General features: G+C 43.1%; 1 protein-coding gene across 4 annotated transcripts in view; it reads right to left on the bottom strand.

Annotated features, from left to right (window-relative positions):
- Window positions 1–16,654: 16,654 nt before the first annotated feature.
- The window catches only part of LOC102399131 (zinc finger protein 474), a 67,731-nt gene continuing 65,928 nt past the window's right edge, over window positions 16,655–18,457 (bottom strand). For all 4 annotated transcript variants that reach the window (XM_044947799.1, XM_044947800.1, XM_044947801.1 and 1 more), the window contains one exon: window positions 16,655–16,821. In XM_044947799.1, the coding sequence (XP_044803734.1) occupies window positions 16,670–16,821 (152 nt within the window). In that variant the 3' untranslated portion in view covers window positions 16,655–16,669. The remainder of the gene's footprint in view (window positions 16,822–18,457) is intronic.

Below are 18,457 nucleotides of genomic sequence, written 5' to 3'. Positions count from 1 at the left end.
AACCCAGGCTTCAACAGTACATGAACCAAAAACTTCCAGGTGTACAAGCTGGATTTAGAAAAGGCAGAGGAACTAGAGATCAAATTGCCAACATCGATTGGATCATAGAAAAGGCAGGAGAATTCCAGAAAAACATCTATGTCTGCTTCATTGACTATGCTAAAGCCTTTGACTGTGTGGATCACAATAAACTGTGGAAAATTCATCAAGAGATGGGAATACCAAGACCACCTTAGCTGCCTTCTGAGAGACCTGTATGCAGGTCAAGAAGCAACAGTTACAACCAGACATGGAAGAATGGACTGGTTCCAAATTGGGAAAGGAGTACATCAGGGGTATATATTGTCACCTTGCTAATTTAACTTATATGCAGAGTACATCATGTGAAATGCTGGATGAAGCATAAGCTGGAATCAAGATTGCAGGGATAATATCAGATACACAGATGACACCACCCTTATGGCAGAAAGTGTGAAGAACTGAAGAGCCTTTTTATGAAAGTGAAAGAGGAAAGTGAAAAAGTTGGCTTAAAACTCAACATTCAAAAAACTAAGATCATGGCATATGGTCCCATCACTTCATGGAAAATAGATGGGAAAATATTGGAAACAGTGAGAGACTTTATTTTCTTGAGCTCCACAATCACTGCAGTTTGTTACTGCAGCCATGAAATTAAAAGTGCTTGCTCCTTGGAAGAAAAGCTATGACCAATCTAGGCAGCATGTTAAAAAGCAGAGACATTACCTTGCCGACAAAAGTCTGTCTAGTCAAAGCTATGGTTCTTTCCAGTAGTCATGTATGGATGTGAGAGGTGGAGCATAAAGAAAACTGAGCACTGAAGAATTGATGCTTCTGAACTGTGGTGTTGGAGAAGACTCTTGAGAGTCCCTTGGACTGCAAGGAGATCCAACCAGTCCATCCTAAAGGAAATAAGTCCTGAATATTCAACTGGAAGGACTGATGCTGAAGCTGAAGCTCTAATACTTTTTGGCCACCTGATGTGAAGAACTGACTCATTGGAAAAGACCCTGATGCTGGGAAATATTGAAGGCAGGAGGAGAAGGGGACAACAGAGGATGAGATGGTTGGATAGCATCACCGACTCAATGGACATGAGTTTGAGCAAGCTCTGGGAGTTGGTGATGGACAGGTAAGCCTGGCATACTGTAGTCCATTGGGTTGCAAGGAGTTGGACACAACTGAGAGACTGAACTGAACCGATGCAACACACAGCTATAAAATTTCAGAGGAATTAAAGGCTAAATGTAGAAACTGGAAATTGTTAGAAGAAATGTAAGAAACTATAGAGTCTTGGCAAGGGAAAAGGCTCTTGAAATTACACATCATACTCAGAAAATGTAAGTGAGCAGGACCCTGTGGGGCCTTCCCAGAACAAAAAGCCCCCCTACCACCTCTGTTTCATGCCCTCTGCCTGCCTTTTTTGTCTGCAGAGAAATTTTAGTCAAAGGATAAATTTAATCATAGAAGCAAGAACATGCAGAAAGTAAAACAGTCAAACAAGACCCTTAATAAAAGTTGAGCCATTAAACAAAGTCAAGGACCTTTAGTTCCTTCTCTAGATCTACAGATAACATCCTGACCCAGGTGTCATTTGAGCTGTTTTGCAGATCCTGAGACCTTCACCAAGTGGAAGAAGTTAACTTTATGCTGCCCACAAGCAGGTGGACCCCAGACCAGTTAGAACCAGAAGCTTGATGATGTTGACTCTCAATTGCCTCACTACCAACCAATCAAAAGAATGTCCGTGAGCTGATCACACACCCGACAATACCCTCCCTCACCCTGTCTTTAAAAACGTCTCCCTGAAAGCCTTTAGTGAGTTCAGGTCTTTTAAACACTAGTTGCCCTGGACTCCTTGTTTGATACTCTCCAATAAACTCTGCACTTTTCTTCACTGCAGCCCAGTGTCAGTAGATTGGCCTTACTGTACTTGTGCAAATGGACAAGGTTTTGGTTTGGTATTTAATAATATAGGCATTCAGGAAAAGTCTAACCTACTTCACCACACTCAGATGTTTAACTGGCTCTCAGGCTCCTAAAAAGACGTCTTTCTTCCAGATACAGCATTGCCTACAGTGGGATTTAAGGAAGGGCCACAAATCTCACGTATCCCACACCTTACGCTACAGCCTAGCAAGGAAACAACTATGTGCCAGGCACCCCCAAACCTAAGTAAGGCCCCGTGTGCTCTAAGTAGACCCACTTTCCAGACCCACAGAACAAGAAGGCCTCTCAAATCAGTAACTTCAGACATCCCAACTTCATTAGACCTGTGACCCATCTCTCCCCAAAAGATCATTAGCACTAATCTCATTGGGAATTACACCCCTGTTTACTTTCAACACCACTAGAAATTCAAGCTTCCCAGGGCATCAGGGAAAACTCTTAGTCACAGGCAGATCTGTAAATTCCCTAGCCGTACTTAATCCAAATTTCCACACACTCCCCCGCACCTCCAAGCTATACAAGTTACAGAGTCTAATGTGAAAAGAAAATGGCGATTCCTGTTCAAAAATTAGTAAGAATTTCCTATTGGTAACAAGGCATTAAATCAAGCCTAAGTGTTAGTCACTCAGTTGTGTTTAACTCTTTGAGACTCCATGGACTGTAGCCTGCCAGGCTCCTCTGTTCATGAAATTCTCCAGGCAAAAATACTCGGTTGGGTAGCCATTTCCTCCTCCAGAAGATCTTCTTCACCCCAGGGATTGAACCTGGGTCTCCTGCACTATGTCTTTAACATCTGAGCCTCTAGGGAAGCATGCTGCTGCTGCTGCTAAGTCGCTTCAGTCGTGTCCGACTCTGTGCGACCCCATAGATGGCAGCCCATCAGGCTCCTCCTGTCCCTGGGATTCTCCAGGTAAGAACACTGGAGTGGGTTGCCATTTCCTTCTCCAATGCATGAAAGTGAAAAGTGAAAGTAAATTCGCTCAGTCGTGTCCAACTCTTAGCGACCCCATGGACTGCACCCAGGCTCCTCCATCCATGGGATTTTCCAGGCAAGAGTACTGGAGTGGGGTGCCATTGCCTCAGCCGAGGGAAGCATGGGGGCCTTCTAAGTGTTGGGCTCCACGTGATACACAGGTTATATAGCCAGTGTTTCTTATTCCAAACACCTTCTGTATTGCCTAATACTGTTATCAGCAATTTATCTGTATTTATCTGTAGCCCCAATCTCCTCTTTAAATATTCAAAAGAATTCTGCTTATTCTAACTAAATCTAGGCTGTCCCCCGAGGACACTGTCAGGACCTCATGTCCCGCATATCAGTGCTGGGGATGGGGCACCTGTCATCTGTACTCACTACTGCTTTTGCTTTTTAGAACTTCCCCTTCCTTCTTCAAAAATCCAGTTTCTTTCAATCCCACATCATCCATCTACACCACCCGGGTATCTATGGAACTCCCCTTTGTCCAGACAGATGCTCAAGAAATATGTGTTGAGAAAGTTCATGCATGACTTGTACCATCATTTGAAAAAAATAAACTGGGTAGAACACAAATTCAACTTGCTAGTTGCATAGTAAGAGTCTATATACTTTAAGCAAAGTGCCTCTTTGGCCCGAATCACTCACAGTATGTAGATATTTGCATTCTATATTCTAAATTTTGTCAGAAAATGGACCAAAACATAGCCTGTTAGGTATCTATAGCCTAAATATCTATGATTATTCCTTTAAGAAGTTGGGAGGGAGAGGAGACGAAGGAGTCATGTGATGGGACTTCAGGGATAAATTCATGTTTCTTGTCAGAGATTGCTGCTAGAATAAACAGAAAACCAGACCCTGTCTCTGCCACGTGGTACTTGGGTCTGTGCAGTGAGGGTGCTTCTGCTCATGGCTTCCCAATGCTGCCCTCTCCTGGCAGAGCGCGCTTACTGCTAGAGCTGTGCGAAATGAGCCCCCTCAGGAAGAGAGAGGGAATTGGGAGCCAGAGACACTGATACTGTGAGAGAAACAAAGGGGAAAAACAGTAAGGTGGGAACAAAACAGGAAAGGCAGATTTATACCCCTCCTCGCCTTTGTGTTCACTCACCTCCTTTTTCCTCTGTATATCATCTTGTCCAGTGCCCTCCCGAACAAAAACAGATGGTACATTCCTTCTGGTTTGCTTTGACAGGGAAGCCAGGCATACTGCAGTTCACGGGGTCACAAAGAGCCAGACACAACTTGGTGACTGAACAGCAACAACAACCTCAAGTTGCGGATTTGGAAGAATGAATCCATGACCATCCTGGTCTCTGCCTTGTCATCGCCCCTCACATTTCTTGCACAAAATTCTTCTACCTGCCCCTCGTCCGCACTCACCTCTTCCTCTGACTTGCTGTCCACTGTTGGTCTTCTAGAGAACCCCCGGGCACAATAGGCCTGCTCTTGAACCCACCCCACCACACGGGTCTGCCACGTTTGCCCATCTATAAATAAGGTCTCTTCTAACCCTCTGTGCAAATGTTTCACCACCTCCTGGATCTGGGTTCTTCATTTTTGGAAAATACCCTGTTGGTGACAGAAGCTGGGCAGGAAGCATGTTAAAAAAAAAAAAAAAAAGAAAGAAAGAAAGAGAAAGAGAAAGAGAAGCTTTATCCAGAACACATTACTCAACCATGAACTTTAATAACTTCTTTTATGATCAGTCCCACAGTCTAAAGGCTCTTGTCTTCCCCATGGTCACAATCCCTATGAACATAAAGGGTATAAGGACATTGTAAATCAACTATACTCCAATATAAAATAAAAAGTAAATGTGAAAAACATAAAAGATTTAGAACTTCTGCCCATGTTTCACTTGGAAAATGCTGATATTAGTATTACACAGAGTGTGTATCACTGAGGCCACTCACACCTGGAGGTGACCACCACAGGCTCAGGCCGACAGCCAAAGGGCTACAGCCAAAGGGACGCAAGCGTTAGCACGTCTGTGCTGTGCTTAGTTACTCAGTTGTGTCCAACTCTTTGTGACCGCATGGATTAAAGCCTGCCAGACTCCTCACCCACAGGAATCAACAGAGGGCATACCAGTGTCTGGAAAATACAACAGATTAAGGCAAAGTAACATGCCTTATGAAGTTATCAGGAAAATCCTGTGGACACACCCCAGGCAGTGACAAAGAAAACTAATTAGGGTAGAAAACAAACAAACATATCCAACTCTACCATTCCCGGAGTAGACCACAGTTTGTGAGCTTCTTCCCTGGGGTGTCCTTTAGTGCCCCCAGCTGCCTTCACTTGTTCATCCTTCCAGCTCTGAATTCTCTCTGCTGTGAGGTCTTCATAATGATGCCCGTCCTCCCATCTGCTTTGGCTGTAGGAGTCAGAGCCTGTGCACCTCCCGTCACCGTACCATGCGGTCTTTCACGTTGTTTGCTGATGCTATGCGCTGTGCTTAGTCACTCAGTCATGTCCGACTCTTTGCAACCCCATGGACTGTAGCCCGTCAGGCTCCTCTGTCCGTGGGGATTCTCCAAGCAAGAATACTGGAGTGGGTTGCCATGCCTTCCTCCAGTAGATCTTCCCAACCCAGAGATCAAATCCAGGTCTCCCGCACTGCAGGAGGATTGTTTACTGTCTGAGCCACCAGGGAAGCCCAAGAATACTGGCGTGGGTAGCCTATCCCTTCTCCAGGGGAACTTCTCGACCCAGGAATTGAACCAGAGTCTCCTGCATTGCATGACTTCTCTGGTGGCTCAGACAGTAAAGCGTCTGTCTACAATGCGGGAAACCTGGGTTCGATCCCTGGGTCAGGAAGATCCCCTGGAGAAGGAAATGGCAATCCACATCAGTACTATTGCCTGGAAAATCCCATGGACAGAGGAACCTGGTAGGCTACAGTCCATGGGGTCGCAAAGAGTCAGACACGACTGAATGACTTCACTTACACTTTTTCATTTTCTCCTGCATTGCAGGCAGATTCTTTACCAGCTAAGCTATCCAGGAAGCCCTTGCTGATGCTATATTGAAGCATATTTAACCATATACCCACATTCCCTGGCCTTTTAGGGTTGCTTGCCCCTTTGCTACCTGAATAACCAGGCTCTAAAGTCACTATTCATACTGTTCATGGGGTTCTCAAGGCAAGAATACTGAAGTGGTTTGCCATTCCCTTCTCCAGTGGACCACATTCTGTCAGATCTCTCCACCATGAGCCGCCCATCTTGGGTTGCCCCATGGGCATGGCTTAGTTTCATTGAGTTAGACAAGGCTGTGGTCCTAGTTTGATCAGATTGACTAGTTTTCTGCAATTATGGTTTCAGTGTGTCTGCCCTCTGATGCCCCCAGGTCAGTAGGTGCCCAATATGCTACTGGAGATCAGTGGAGAAATAACTCCAGAAAGAATGAAGGGATGGAGCCAAAGCAAAAACAATACCCAGCTGTGGATGTAACTGGTGATAGAAGCAAGCTCTGATGCTGTAAAGAGCAATATTGCATAGGAACCTGGAATGTCAGGTCCATGAATCAAGGCAAATTGGAAGTGGTCAAACAAGAGATGGCAAGAGTGAATGTCGACGTTCCAGGAATCAGCGAACTAAAATGGACTGGAATGGGTGAATTTAACTCAGATGACCATTATATCTACTACTGTGGGCAGGAATCCCTTAGAAGAAATGGAGTAGCCATCATGGTCAACAAAAGAGTCCGAAATGCAGTACTTGGATGCAATCTCAAAAATGACAGAATGATCTCTGTTCATTTCCAAGGCAAACCATTCAATATCACAGTAATCCAAGTCTATGCCCCAACCAGTAACGCTGAAGAAGCTGAAGTTGAACAGTTCTATGAAGACCTACAAGACCTTTTAGAACTAACACCCAAAAAAGATGTCCTTTTCATTATAGGTTACTGGAATGCAAAAGTAGGAAGTCAAGAAACACCTGGAGTAACAGGCAAATTTGGCCTTGGAATACGGAATGAAGCAGGGCAAAGACTAATAGAGTTTTGCCAAGAAAATGCACTGATCATAACAAACACCCTCTTCCAACAACACAAGAGAAGACTCTACACATGGACATCACCAGATGGTCAACACCGAAATCAGATTGATTATATTCTTTGCAGCCAAAGATGGAGAAGCTCTATACAGTCAGCAAAAACAAGACCAGGAGCCGACTGTGACTCAGATCATGAACTCCTTATTGCCAAATTCAGACTTAAATTGAAGAAAGTAGGGAAAACCACTAGACCATACAGGTATGACCTAAATCAAATCCCTTATGATTATACAGTGGAAGTGAGAAATAGATTTAAGGACCTAGATCTGATAGAGTGCCTGATGAACTATGGAATGAGGTTCGTGACATTGTACAGGAGACAGGGATCAAGACCATCCCTGCGGAAAAGAAATGCAAAAAAACAAAATGGCTGTCTGGGGAAGCCTTACAAATAGCTGTGAAAAGAAGAGTAGCAAAAAGCAAAGGAGAAAAGGAAAGATATAAATATCTGAATGCAGAGTTCCACAGAATAGCAAGAAGCGATAAGACAGCCTTCCTCGGCAATCAATGCAAAGAAATAGAGGAAAACAACAGAATGGGAAAGACTAGAGATCTCTTCAAGAAAATTAGAGATACCAAGGGAACATTTCATGCAAAGATGGGCACAATAAAGGACAGAAATGGTATGGACCTAACAGAAGCAGAAGATATTAAGAAGAGATGGCAAGAATACACAGAAGAACTGTACAAAAAAGATCTTCATGACCCAGATAATCACCATGGTGTGATGACTGACCTAGAGCCAGACATCCTGGAATGTGAAGTCAAGTGTGCCTTAGAAAGCATCACTATGAACAAAGCTAGTGGGGGTAATGGAATTCCAATTGAGCTATTTCAAATCCTGAAAGATGATGCTGTGAAAGTGCTGCACTCAATATGCCAGCAAATTTGGAAAACTCAGCAGTGGCCACAGGACTGGAAAAGGTCAGTTTTCATTCCAATCCCAAAGAAAGGCAATGCCAAAGAATGCTCAAACTACCGCACAATTGCACTCATCTCACACGCTAGTAAAGTAATGCTCAAAATTCTCCAAGCCAGGCTTCAGCAATATGTGAACCGTGAACTTCCTGATGTTCAAGCTGGTTTTAGAAAAGGCAGAGGAACCAGAGATCAAATTGCCAACATCTGCTGGATCATGGAAAAAGCAAGAGAGTTCCAGAAAAACATCTATTTCTGCTTTATTGACTATGCCAAAGCCTTTGACTGTGTGGATCACAATAAACTGTGGAAAATTCTAAAAGAGATGGGAATACCAGACCACCTGACCTGCCTCTTGAGAAATTTGTATGCAGGTCAGGAAGCAACAGTTAGAACTGGACATGGAACAACAGACTGGTTGCAAATAGGAAAAGGAGTTCGTCAAGGCTGTATATTGTCACCCTGCTTATTTAACTTCTATGCAGAATACATCATGAGAAACGCTGGACTGGAACAAACACAAGCTGGAATCAAGATTGCCAGGAAAAATATCAATAACCTCAGATATGCAGATGACACCACCCTTATGGTAGAAAGTGAAGAGGAACTAAAAAGCCTCTTGATGAAAGTGAAAGTGGAGAGTGAAAAAGTTGGCTTAAAGCTCAACATTCAGAAAACGAAGATCATGGCATCCAGTCCCATCACTTCATGGGAAATAGATGGGGAAATAGTGGAAACAGTGTCAGACTTTATTTTTTGGGCTCCAAAATCACTGCAGATGGTGACTGCAGCCATGAAATTAAAAGACGCTTACTCCTTGGAAGGAAAGTTATGACCAACCTAGATAGCATATTCAAAAGCAGAGACATTACTTTGCCAAAAAAGGTTTGTCTAGTCAAGGCTATGGTTTTTCCTATGGTCATATATGGATGTGAGAGTTGGACTGTGAAGAAGGCTGAGCGCCAAAGAATTGATGCCTTTGAACTGTGGTGTTGGAGAAGACTCTTGAGACTGCAAGGAGATCCAACCAGTCCATTCTGAAGGAGATCAGCCCTGGGATTTCTTTGGAAGGAATGATGCTAAGGCTGAAACTCCAGTACTTTGGCCACCTCATGCGAAGAGTTGACTCATTGGAAAAGACTCTGATGCTGGGAGGGATTGGGGGCAGGAGGAGAAGGGGACAACAGAGGATGAGATGGCTGGATGGCATCACTGACTCGATGGATGGGAGTCTGAGTGAACTCCGGGAGTTGGTGATGGACAGGGAGGCCTGGCGTGCTGCGATTCATGGGGTTGCAAAGAGTCGGACATGACTGAGCAACTGAACTGAACTGAAAGTCACTATTAAATGATGTCAGGCATCCCGGTCCTCTCCTCTGGTGATTTTAGGATTAAAGAAGACTACATACCTGTCTTTGCTGTTGCTTGCCATCTGTGGCTCCTTACTGCTCCTTGGGTGCTCCTTGAAGCTTCATGATTGTTCATGTGTAGACACTGGCTCCTCTTTCATTTCACAACTCTACCCAGCACCCCAGCACAGCTGAGGTGAGACAAAGTGAAGACTTCAAGATAACATACAGAATTAGAGTGCAGGAAAGGGACATTTCAAATTCAGTAGCAGCGACCACTGCACCTAAGTCCACCAGCCTTGTCTCCATGTAGGGTGACCCCTACCTGCTGTCTGGCAGAGGTGTTGCTATGGTTCAGAACTCCCAACAGGTGGGAGTTCCTCTCAACCTAGTTCTGAGCCCAAAATTCCAATTTTTTTTTTTTTTTTTTTTTTTGGGTCAAGGAGAATGAAAAATCAGTGTACTCAATAATACTTCCTCAAAGTTTGAGCTCTGTCCACTGTAAAAATGGCCATTCATATTCTTTAGCAAAATTTTCTTCACCCCAACTACCCATATGAGGCTAATCTTTTCATATCAAGAATGCCTTTTAAATTGTTTCCTCAAATATTAAAAAAAGAGCAATGTTACTTCAAATATTAAATGATGCTGCTATTTCTGGTCTGTGAAAAGGGCTATAATTTTTTAAGTTCTTTTTTTTTTTTTTTTGGCCTTAGTTACCAACCTTGTCTGCCTTGATGGTAAGAACAACTTCTTGTCCCACAATTTCAGCCCAAATACTGTCAGTTTCCCACAAGAGGGAATGCGGTTCCCTAACAAGAAGCCAGGAAGAGATTTATGCTTGAGCTCATGACAGAAACTCCTAATTACTCCCCCCCAGTCCCTGGTCACTCTTCCTCCTGCTGTGCAGTGAGAACACAGTGTCCAGACCTCCTTGCACTTAGCTGCAGCCATGTGGCCGAGATTCAGATGCTGAGGACTTCTTCCAGGCTGATTGGGTAACTCCTCGCTTTTTCTCCTCATGTTCGTGCTTGCAGGTTAAGTCGCTTCACTCGTGCCAACTCTTTGCAACCCTATGGACCTGCCAGGCTCCTCTGTCCCTGGAATTCTCTGGGCAAGAATAATGGACTGGATTGCCATGCCCTCCTCTAGGGGATCTTCCCTACCCAGGGATCGAACTAGGGTCTCTTACGTCTCCTGCATTGGTAGGCAGGTTCTGCACCACCTGGGAAGCCCCTTTCTCGCCATGGCTGAGCTGAAAAGAGAGGACCTCCCACAGCAACTTGATTGTCACATGTTGAAAGTGGCAGAGATTTCATCAGCCTGGGATCCTGAATGATGTCATGAAGGAGGGACACCCCACTAAATTGCTCACTTGCCCAGGGCTCTTTTTAAAGCACGAAATAAACTTATCTTATTCCAGCTATTAGAATATTTTGGTCTGTTTGTTACGGCACTTAGCCTACCTTAATACCAGCTCTAAGCAGAAATCTAATTAGAGGTGCCTCTACTCAGGTGTGGAGTTAACAGAGGTCTGTGTGGTTGGGAAGGGTCATTATGGGTCAAGGAACAGCCCGCCCAACCCCTAGGCCCTTTTGACTTCCATTCCAACATTTTGTCTAAAATTTCACCACATGGATTTCATTACTTTGGATAAAGACATACTTCTAGGAAACGTCTTTTAAAATAACCATGTCATCTGAAGGAGATAGCACATTAAACCATCAGCCTCCGTGAATCCCTTAGTATGGATGACTTTCTCAAGTTTCTTTCCAGTGAAATAGCTGGTGAAAAGTCAAGAAGGGGATACGGGAGAGGAATGTGGAAGGGTAGACCGGGAGAAATGGAGGGATATCTGGAGGGTGGAGCACCTGGGTTTTTTTTTCTCTAACAGAAACAGGAGTCCCAGCAGTCACGGGTGGAAGATTAGACAGCAAGATCCAGGAGAAAATGTGAAAGGATTAGGAGGAAAGAGTTCAAGATGCTCCGAGACAGGACATGAAGGCACTTAAGGCAAACATCTTGCTTGACGATTTGGCTGAATGCTGGTCCTCGAATCAGGTACTTGGAGCACACTCCTTTGACAGTTCAGCCTGCTCTTAAGATCTGCCCATGGCCCCTCAGAAAAGTCCCGGTAAAGAGCATAAGAGAACGTTGAGATTTAAGTCATACCTGCACTTTTAGCATTTGAACATTTTGACTGTTCTTCAGTTAGTACCTTATTTAGAGATTCCCATAACTATAAACTTCTATCATTTCAGATTATACAAGTATTTTCTTTTCATGTTCATGGAAAGGATGAGGTCATAGGGTCATTGGCGTGAAAAGTCAATTGCCAAATAATTCAACTGCATTTGTCCATTTATTATTTTTTGAACAAGTGTGTACATATACCAGAGTCACTTTTATGATTTAAAATATTAACAGAACATTAAAAATTGGCATCCAGTTTTTGAGCATGTTGTGAAATAGCTGTGTATTTCAGGAGTGACAAATCTTGGAGCCAGTTTTCACTGGGCTCTGACCCTACTGGCTTTGGTTACGGTGCCCTCTCACGAATGCACGTAGTGGAGATGGCCAGTGTCCTGCGTGAATTTAAGGACTCTACTTCTCAGCAGGAGGTTTGGGAGTCCTAGCCTACGTCACGTCCAGGAACACCTTGTTTTAGTGTGCTTCGCCTCTTTCACTTCTCAGATATTGCATTTTTGTTTTGTTTTACAAGGTAAGAGCTTGTGTCAGCTGTGTCAAGCGAGTCTATTGCTGCCATTTTGCCAACAGCGTTTGCTCACTTTGTGTCTCTGTGTTGTGTTCTGGTAATTTTTGCAATATTTCAAACTTTTAAAAATCATTACTTTAAAAAATTATTGTTCTAGTGATCTGTGGCCAATGATCTTTGATGTTTTTATTGTGATTGTTTTGGCATTTGGGTATTTTAAAAATATCGAATATGTACATTGCTTTTGTAGATATAATACTACTGCACACTTACAGACTACAATGTGAACAAATTTTTCTATGCATGAAAAAACCAAAAAACTTCTGTAATTTGCTTTATTGTGATAGTCACTTTATTGTGGTGGTCTGGAACCAGATGCACAATATCTCTGAGATCTCCCTGTAGATGTTTCTATTAGTTGTCTGTTGCTGCCCTAATAGATTACAAACTTAATGTATTAAGCCGCACACATTTATTTTCTTACACTTTTGTAGGTCAGACGTTCAACCCTGGACTCACCAGATAAAAACACATTGTTGGTGGGGCTGCGTTTCTTGCTGAAGGCTCCAGGGGAGAAAATGTCTCCTTGCTCATTCAGGTTGTTGGCAGACTCTAGTTCCTGTGGTTATAGGACAGAGGTTCCAGTTTCTTTGCTGGCTGCCTGCTGGGAATACCCTTAACTTGGAGAAGCTTCTCTCTGGTCACTGCACATAGCTCCCCACATTCTCAGAACAAGCCAGAGGGTGTTGGATACTTCTTATGCTGTCATCTCTCTTATCGTCTTTCTTTCTTATCCTACTATTAATGACATGATAATATTGGGCCCATCCAGATAATCCAAGATACTCTCCCTATGACGAGGTGCGTAACCTTAACTACATCTGCAAAGGTAACATGTAATATATTCGTAAGTTTGGAGGACTAGGGGCCAACATCTTTGGGGCCATTACTTTGCTGAAAACACAGTTAAGTATCACCTGAAAAACACTGGTCTATAGCTGATCAATGTGAATCAATGATGGGACATAGCCTTCATGATGTCTAGGCCAGTTTTCACTTTTTCACTGTAGTTGCTTTATAGCCATGTGGGTTTAATCTCATATTTCCGGAAGTAGAATTGAAAGGCATCAGAGGCACTCTGGAATCTTGTGTTCCCAGCACCTCTCCCGATCACATATCCAAAAGAACAGCAGTTGAAACATAGACCATTCGGATTCAGTCTTAGCAGGTTTTCAACTAAGTTTACCTGGGTGTGGAGGATAGAAGACTTCATTATACTTTTCCCTGCAAGTGTTATCTATTGAATATTTTCATAATAAAAATTTAAAAGAACTAAGCATAAAACTGTACCGTCCTATGCTAAATTAGCAGTGCTTTTCTTGGTGTAATTCTTTCTACCCAATTTGACCCCCGCTGGAACCTCAACTGCTTCTCATGTGTGCTGTTTCTTCCAAGTGCAGGAAAACCTCATTTCCATCTCTGGCCACAGTACTCGCAGAGTGCGGGCAGGGCCAGCAGAAACAGGCACGGCCTCTCATGTGGGCCAGACAGAGAGTCAGGAGGGAAGTAATAAATGATAAAGGAGGGTGGACCATCGCCAGAGCAAGGGAAGGGCCCCCTCAGGGTTGAGGAAGGAAAGGGCTGAACTTCCTGTCCTTGCCTGGTATGGGATTAAAGCCATATGAGTTGGTTTAGATGGGGTATAAAGAAGAAACACCGCTAATGTCAGAAGCAGACACATTCAGAGAAACCAAGGGCTGTTTTCAGGTTTTTAGGAGAAGGAAGACTTTGGATATTTGCCCTCTTTCTCTTCCCTGCTCACAAATGGGTCTGCCTGTTGGTCGCAGCTTCTTTTTCTGAGACTCAGGCCAATATTCCCCAGGCTGATGTCATCTGGGAGCTTCCTTGGAGATACTGGGACCCCAATGGGAAATACTTCCAAGGTTGCCTGAAGAGGAGATGCCACAATGGAGCTCTAACAGATCTCCATGTTTACTCACCGGAGGAGCATCGCTCCCTCCAAACCCCTTACTAGGACAGGCTTGTTCCATCTCCAGGGTTCCCTTCTGATAATACATGCCCTGCAGCACTAATGTGGGTTCAATGTGCAAGTGAGCATCAAGAAATCTTGGAATTCTTCCCATAATCTCAACTAGAGGGGAATTCAATTAGAGATTGTGCAGCACCAGTTGCCAGAGCTGAAAGGGAACTGTATTGTTATTGATGCCCGGAATACCATCACATCCCAGTATCCCAGACCAATAACTGCCTGAGCCAGTGTAAGAGCTCCAAGGACCTTCACCTAGTATGTTTTTTCATCAGCTAGGAGGCTGTCTATGGGAACCATTTCAAGGGTCAAATTCACAGCTCACAGATGCGCCAACCATTGTTAAAGAGATCATTTCTCTTTGAGTACAAGTACCTGCACAGCTGTGAATGAGTTGAGGGGAGGGCAGATGGCAAAGAGTAGGTGAGCTCTTTCCTGTTGATGGCGAGACTTCAATGATGTGACTTGGTGAAAGACAGGAACCCTTGGATTGATGTCAACTTTCTCCATATTTGATACCCTGCAACATTCGCAGGCCAGCTCAGGTGGAGCAGGTGGAAGCCCCTCGGTCAGCACTTTGATGTTCCTCAAGCTTTTCCTTGTGGGAGCAGTGCTTTCTATAAGAGCTCATTTCTTTCAACCACTTCAAGAACTCAGATTTAATAATTCCTACCGATGAAGTAGTTTTATTTTTCTCAAGCTTTTGAAAGCAAAGGGCCCAAGAACCTTTATGACCCCAATGGCCACTCATTTTAGTTGAGGCCAGAACTTGTCCTTTATTTCCCTTGCTATCTGACTTCTGAACATGATTAGCAGAATGCAATTGGAATACAATGCAATTTAAACTGCACTCTGAATTCTGCAAACTCTTTTCACCTCAGTTTAAGATAAATTCAGACTAGCAGCTGAACTGCAAACATCCTAATTCCCTTAGTTCCTAAACATTGTACAAACTTTCTCCATGTGTCAGATCATTTGTGTTGGAACAGTTAATCTTATTAATGGTGGCATGTGGCACACAAATGGCAATGGATAAGATTTTGGGTTTGGAAGTCCAGCAGTCTCAAGTCGGCTTCCTGACTCCAACCCTTACCTCAAGTTCAGTGTGACCTTGAGTTGGCTATTTTAGTCTAAGTATCAATTTTCTCATGTGTAAAATAAGGATTATATCTACTTGAAGGGTTGCTGTGAGATTTATATAAAGTGATATACAGAAAGCACTAGACACATTGCCTGATCCACAGTACATGCTCTACATATTAGATGTTATTGTCATTTTTGTTAACAAAATGAACTGAAGCATCAACTACAAGTCATTGAAGGGTCTCTTTTACAAGATGCTAATCTTTGGGGGATATATCTAAAAGCCTTAAAAAAAAAAGTTTATTTCTTGCTTCCTTCAGAACAGGCAGGAAAAACAGAATAATTAGCACAATTTTCCTAACCTAGCCTTTTACAATAGGCAGATGTATGACCAAATTATTAGGTGAAATAAATTTGCTTGTACAATATGGAATTAACTGTGCTGTGTAAGGTCATGAATGCAAGGGTTGCAGGAACCTGGTGGATCCGGAATGGCCCTGAAATTCAGCCATTAAATGAACAAAGAGATCAAGCAAAACTGCTGGGAGTCCAGGCAAAGCAGCGCTGCCCGGGGGAGCAGAATTTCCTGGGCAGAGCCCCTCCCTGGCACTGGCTTCCTCCAGGAGAGCTCCGCCTCTCTAAATACACATTCAAGGACTCAAATCCAGAGCAGCTGCACAAGCCACTTTCTGTGCATGGACCCTGGGTGGAGAGGCACAGAACTTGCTGGCAGGCTTTCAGACCTCAACAATAAAGCACCTATGAGGCCCGAGGAGGGCAGAGGAAAGGAACTCTTGCTGGACTTTTTCGCTAGGTGGAGGGAGCCGGTTTCCACCAGGTGATTAATCACACACAGCCGTCTCGGAGCATATGAGGCCGGTGTTGATCCTGAATCTTCCTTGTAGCATTTCTCACCGAGGGAGTAACAGTACTGTACGGTTCTAGTGTTTTAAGCCCTTAGCTCTTTTTTGATATATCGCTCCTGTTGAACAATTTTGTACAGAAAAGAAGAATTCCAGTCACTGAGTCGATTAAAAACATTTCCCTGGATCAGAAAAAGCAGGGAGGGGCAAGTTACTTCAGAAAGCACAGGGATGGGAGGGAAGCCAGTTTTTCTCGGGACTGAAGAGTTGCCTGAAGTCACCCCCCACTAAAATGTTCACTGAATAATAGTCCTAAGCGGTGAGGTTCAGAATCTTGTTCAGGGAAAACAGACCAGATGAAAAAATGGCAACAGCTGGCTCAGAGATTTCCTGGAGATAAAAATGCCAGCTCTGAAGAGGCGCGGCCACGTGTCATTCTGTCCGATCACCGTGTCTCATGAGAGGCGCGCGGCGTGTCTAGGCACACGCACGCGGCTGCTTGTTAAAAGCGGTGACATAACGGTCAAGGCAGGCCACCAGAGCGCTGAGCTGGGCGTCCTGTGCTCCATGGCCTTTGGTCAATCTCAGTTCTCTTTCCCCAACTCCACCCCCACTTTTCCTCCTTCCCACCATAACCCAACTCTTTCCCAAGGATTTAATGCCTGTAACTCTTTCGTAGGGAGAAAGGGCTTTACTTGGCGACTTTTGGTTTACAGGATCGTTGGTGAACAATCAGTCTGTCTGGCAGGAAGGTACGCCCACAAATATTACAGGGAACCAACTGGCTCTGGGCGCTTGTCCAAGCAGCTTCGTTTAAGGCATCGAGATCATAGAAACCCTTGGCTGAAAAGTTAAAGAAAAACAGAGGGGAAAAAAAAGAACAAAGAAAGAAAAGAAAAAGAAAATGGGAAAATGGATCAGTTTTCATTCTGGAGAACCATACTCTACTTTTTATGGAAAGTATTTTCAGGAAATACCTGTTGACTGAGGCTTTTAAACAAATTATATTACTTTTGCCAAAAAAAAAAAAAAAAAGTGCTGCTCAATCTTTTAAGGGCTGAGAACCGTTAGCTCTGAATCAGAGGTTTTCCAGTCCTTGAATTTTAAAAAGGGGAAGACATTGTTTTATGTGTTGTGATATGCATTCTTCACTAATTATTAACATCTTTGTTTACACATTATCTTGAAAATATAACTTTTGGCTTTCTTTCAGTTGACTCTATGAGCTTTCAAAAGAAAAAGAACATGTCTCTATTTTCCTCTTCGGTAATCTTTCAGAATGTTTTTAGAGGCCACAACTGACAATTGAGAGTGAATTTAAGACAAATTATATCCTAAAAATTTATCATCTCTTTACGGCCATAAACTCAGAGATTCTTTGAGTAATTAAAGTGAAGAATGCAAACAGGATAGTTAAGCTGACAAAAAGAAGTGTCCTTTAAGAAAGCAACAAAGACAGCTGAGAGATGTATAATTTTCATTGACAGAGCATAGGAAAAAGGGCATATGGGTTTATTTTAGAGAAACAGTGTGGGATTTAACTTTAATAAAACTTATTTAAATAGAATGGCTTTGGTATGCTAAATTGACTGTCTTAGAATTTCCCAAAAAAAGCATCCCCCCCCCCTCCCCAACAAATGTAGCCAGGCACTCAAAAATATATCACATAGTTTTTAAAAAATTATTTTCACAGCATATATTTTTTTCATTAAAGCCCAGGTAGTTCTCATATATGATTTTTCTATCTAGTGGTTCATACAAATGTAGCCAATGTTAGATTCTTTAACAAGTCTACTAACGTTCTTTTTCTTTTTATCCTCCATGGGAAATTAAACTCTAGCACAACAGGACCATCTAGTATTTCTCCCTTGGATAAAGGAAATGTCACTATATATGCAGGATATGAATGTATATTTTGAGTGCTTTAAACCAGTTAAAAAAAGAATGGTACTGACTTTCTCCTTACTCATGAGTTTTAATATGGGCTCAAAAATTCCCAAGTATTCATGAAGAGTTGAAGATGAGTCATTACATTTCTAAAAGTTTTAGTGCTTTTACTTTATAGTGGGAATTCTCTTCACCCAGAGAGGAAGGGCGCCCTCAGAAAGAACAGTAACATGGAGCCAAGAGGAAAATCGCAGCAAGTGCAATGATAGGACCTGGCTTTTCCATCTGTAGCCAATCAAGATTGGTGAACCCTCCAGGGCTTTCAAACCAGTAGTTTCTCTTCTCTTCTATAATTGTGATAACTCTGCTCAAGCAGAGAAAGTGATGGAGATCAGGAATGAAGGAAACAGATTTTTTATCAGTTGAGAAATGATGGGAAGAGAGTCTCAAAGAGGTAAACAATCTCTTTGTGAGCAAATGCTCTAATTTCAATAGATGGATATTTTCATCTCAAGCTCTCTTCCCACGTGCATGCAGAGTTCTTCTTTTGGCAAGGGCTTTGAATAGTTGAGTTCTGGTAGCCTAGAACTTT

This window comes from Bubalus bubalis, chromosome 9 (assembly GCF_019923935.1).
Source record: "Bubalus bubalis isolate 160015118507 breed Murrah chromosome 9, NDDB_SH_1, whole genome shotgun sequence".
Classification (NCBI taxonomy): Eukaryota; Metazoa; Chordata; class Mammalia; order Artiodactyla; family Bovidae; genus Bubalus; species Bubalus bubalis.
Note: the sequence above shows the minus strand (reverse complement) of the source record. Positions and strands in the feature narration are given on the sequence as shown.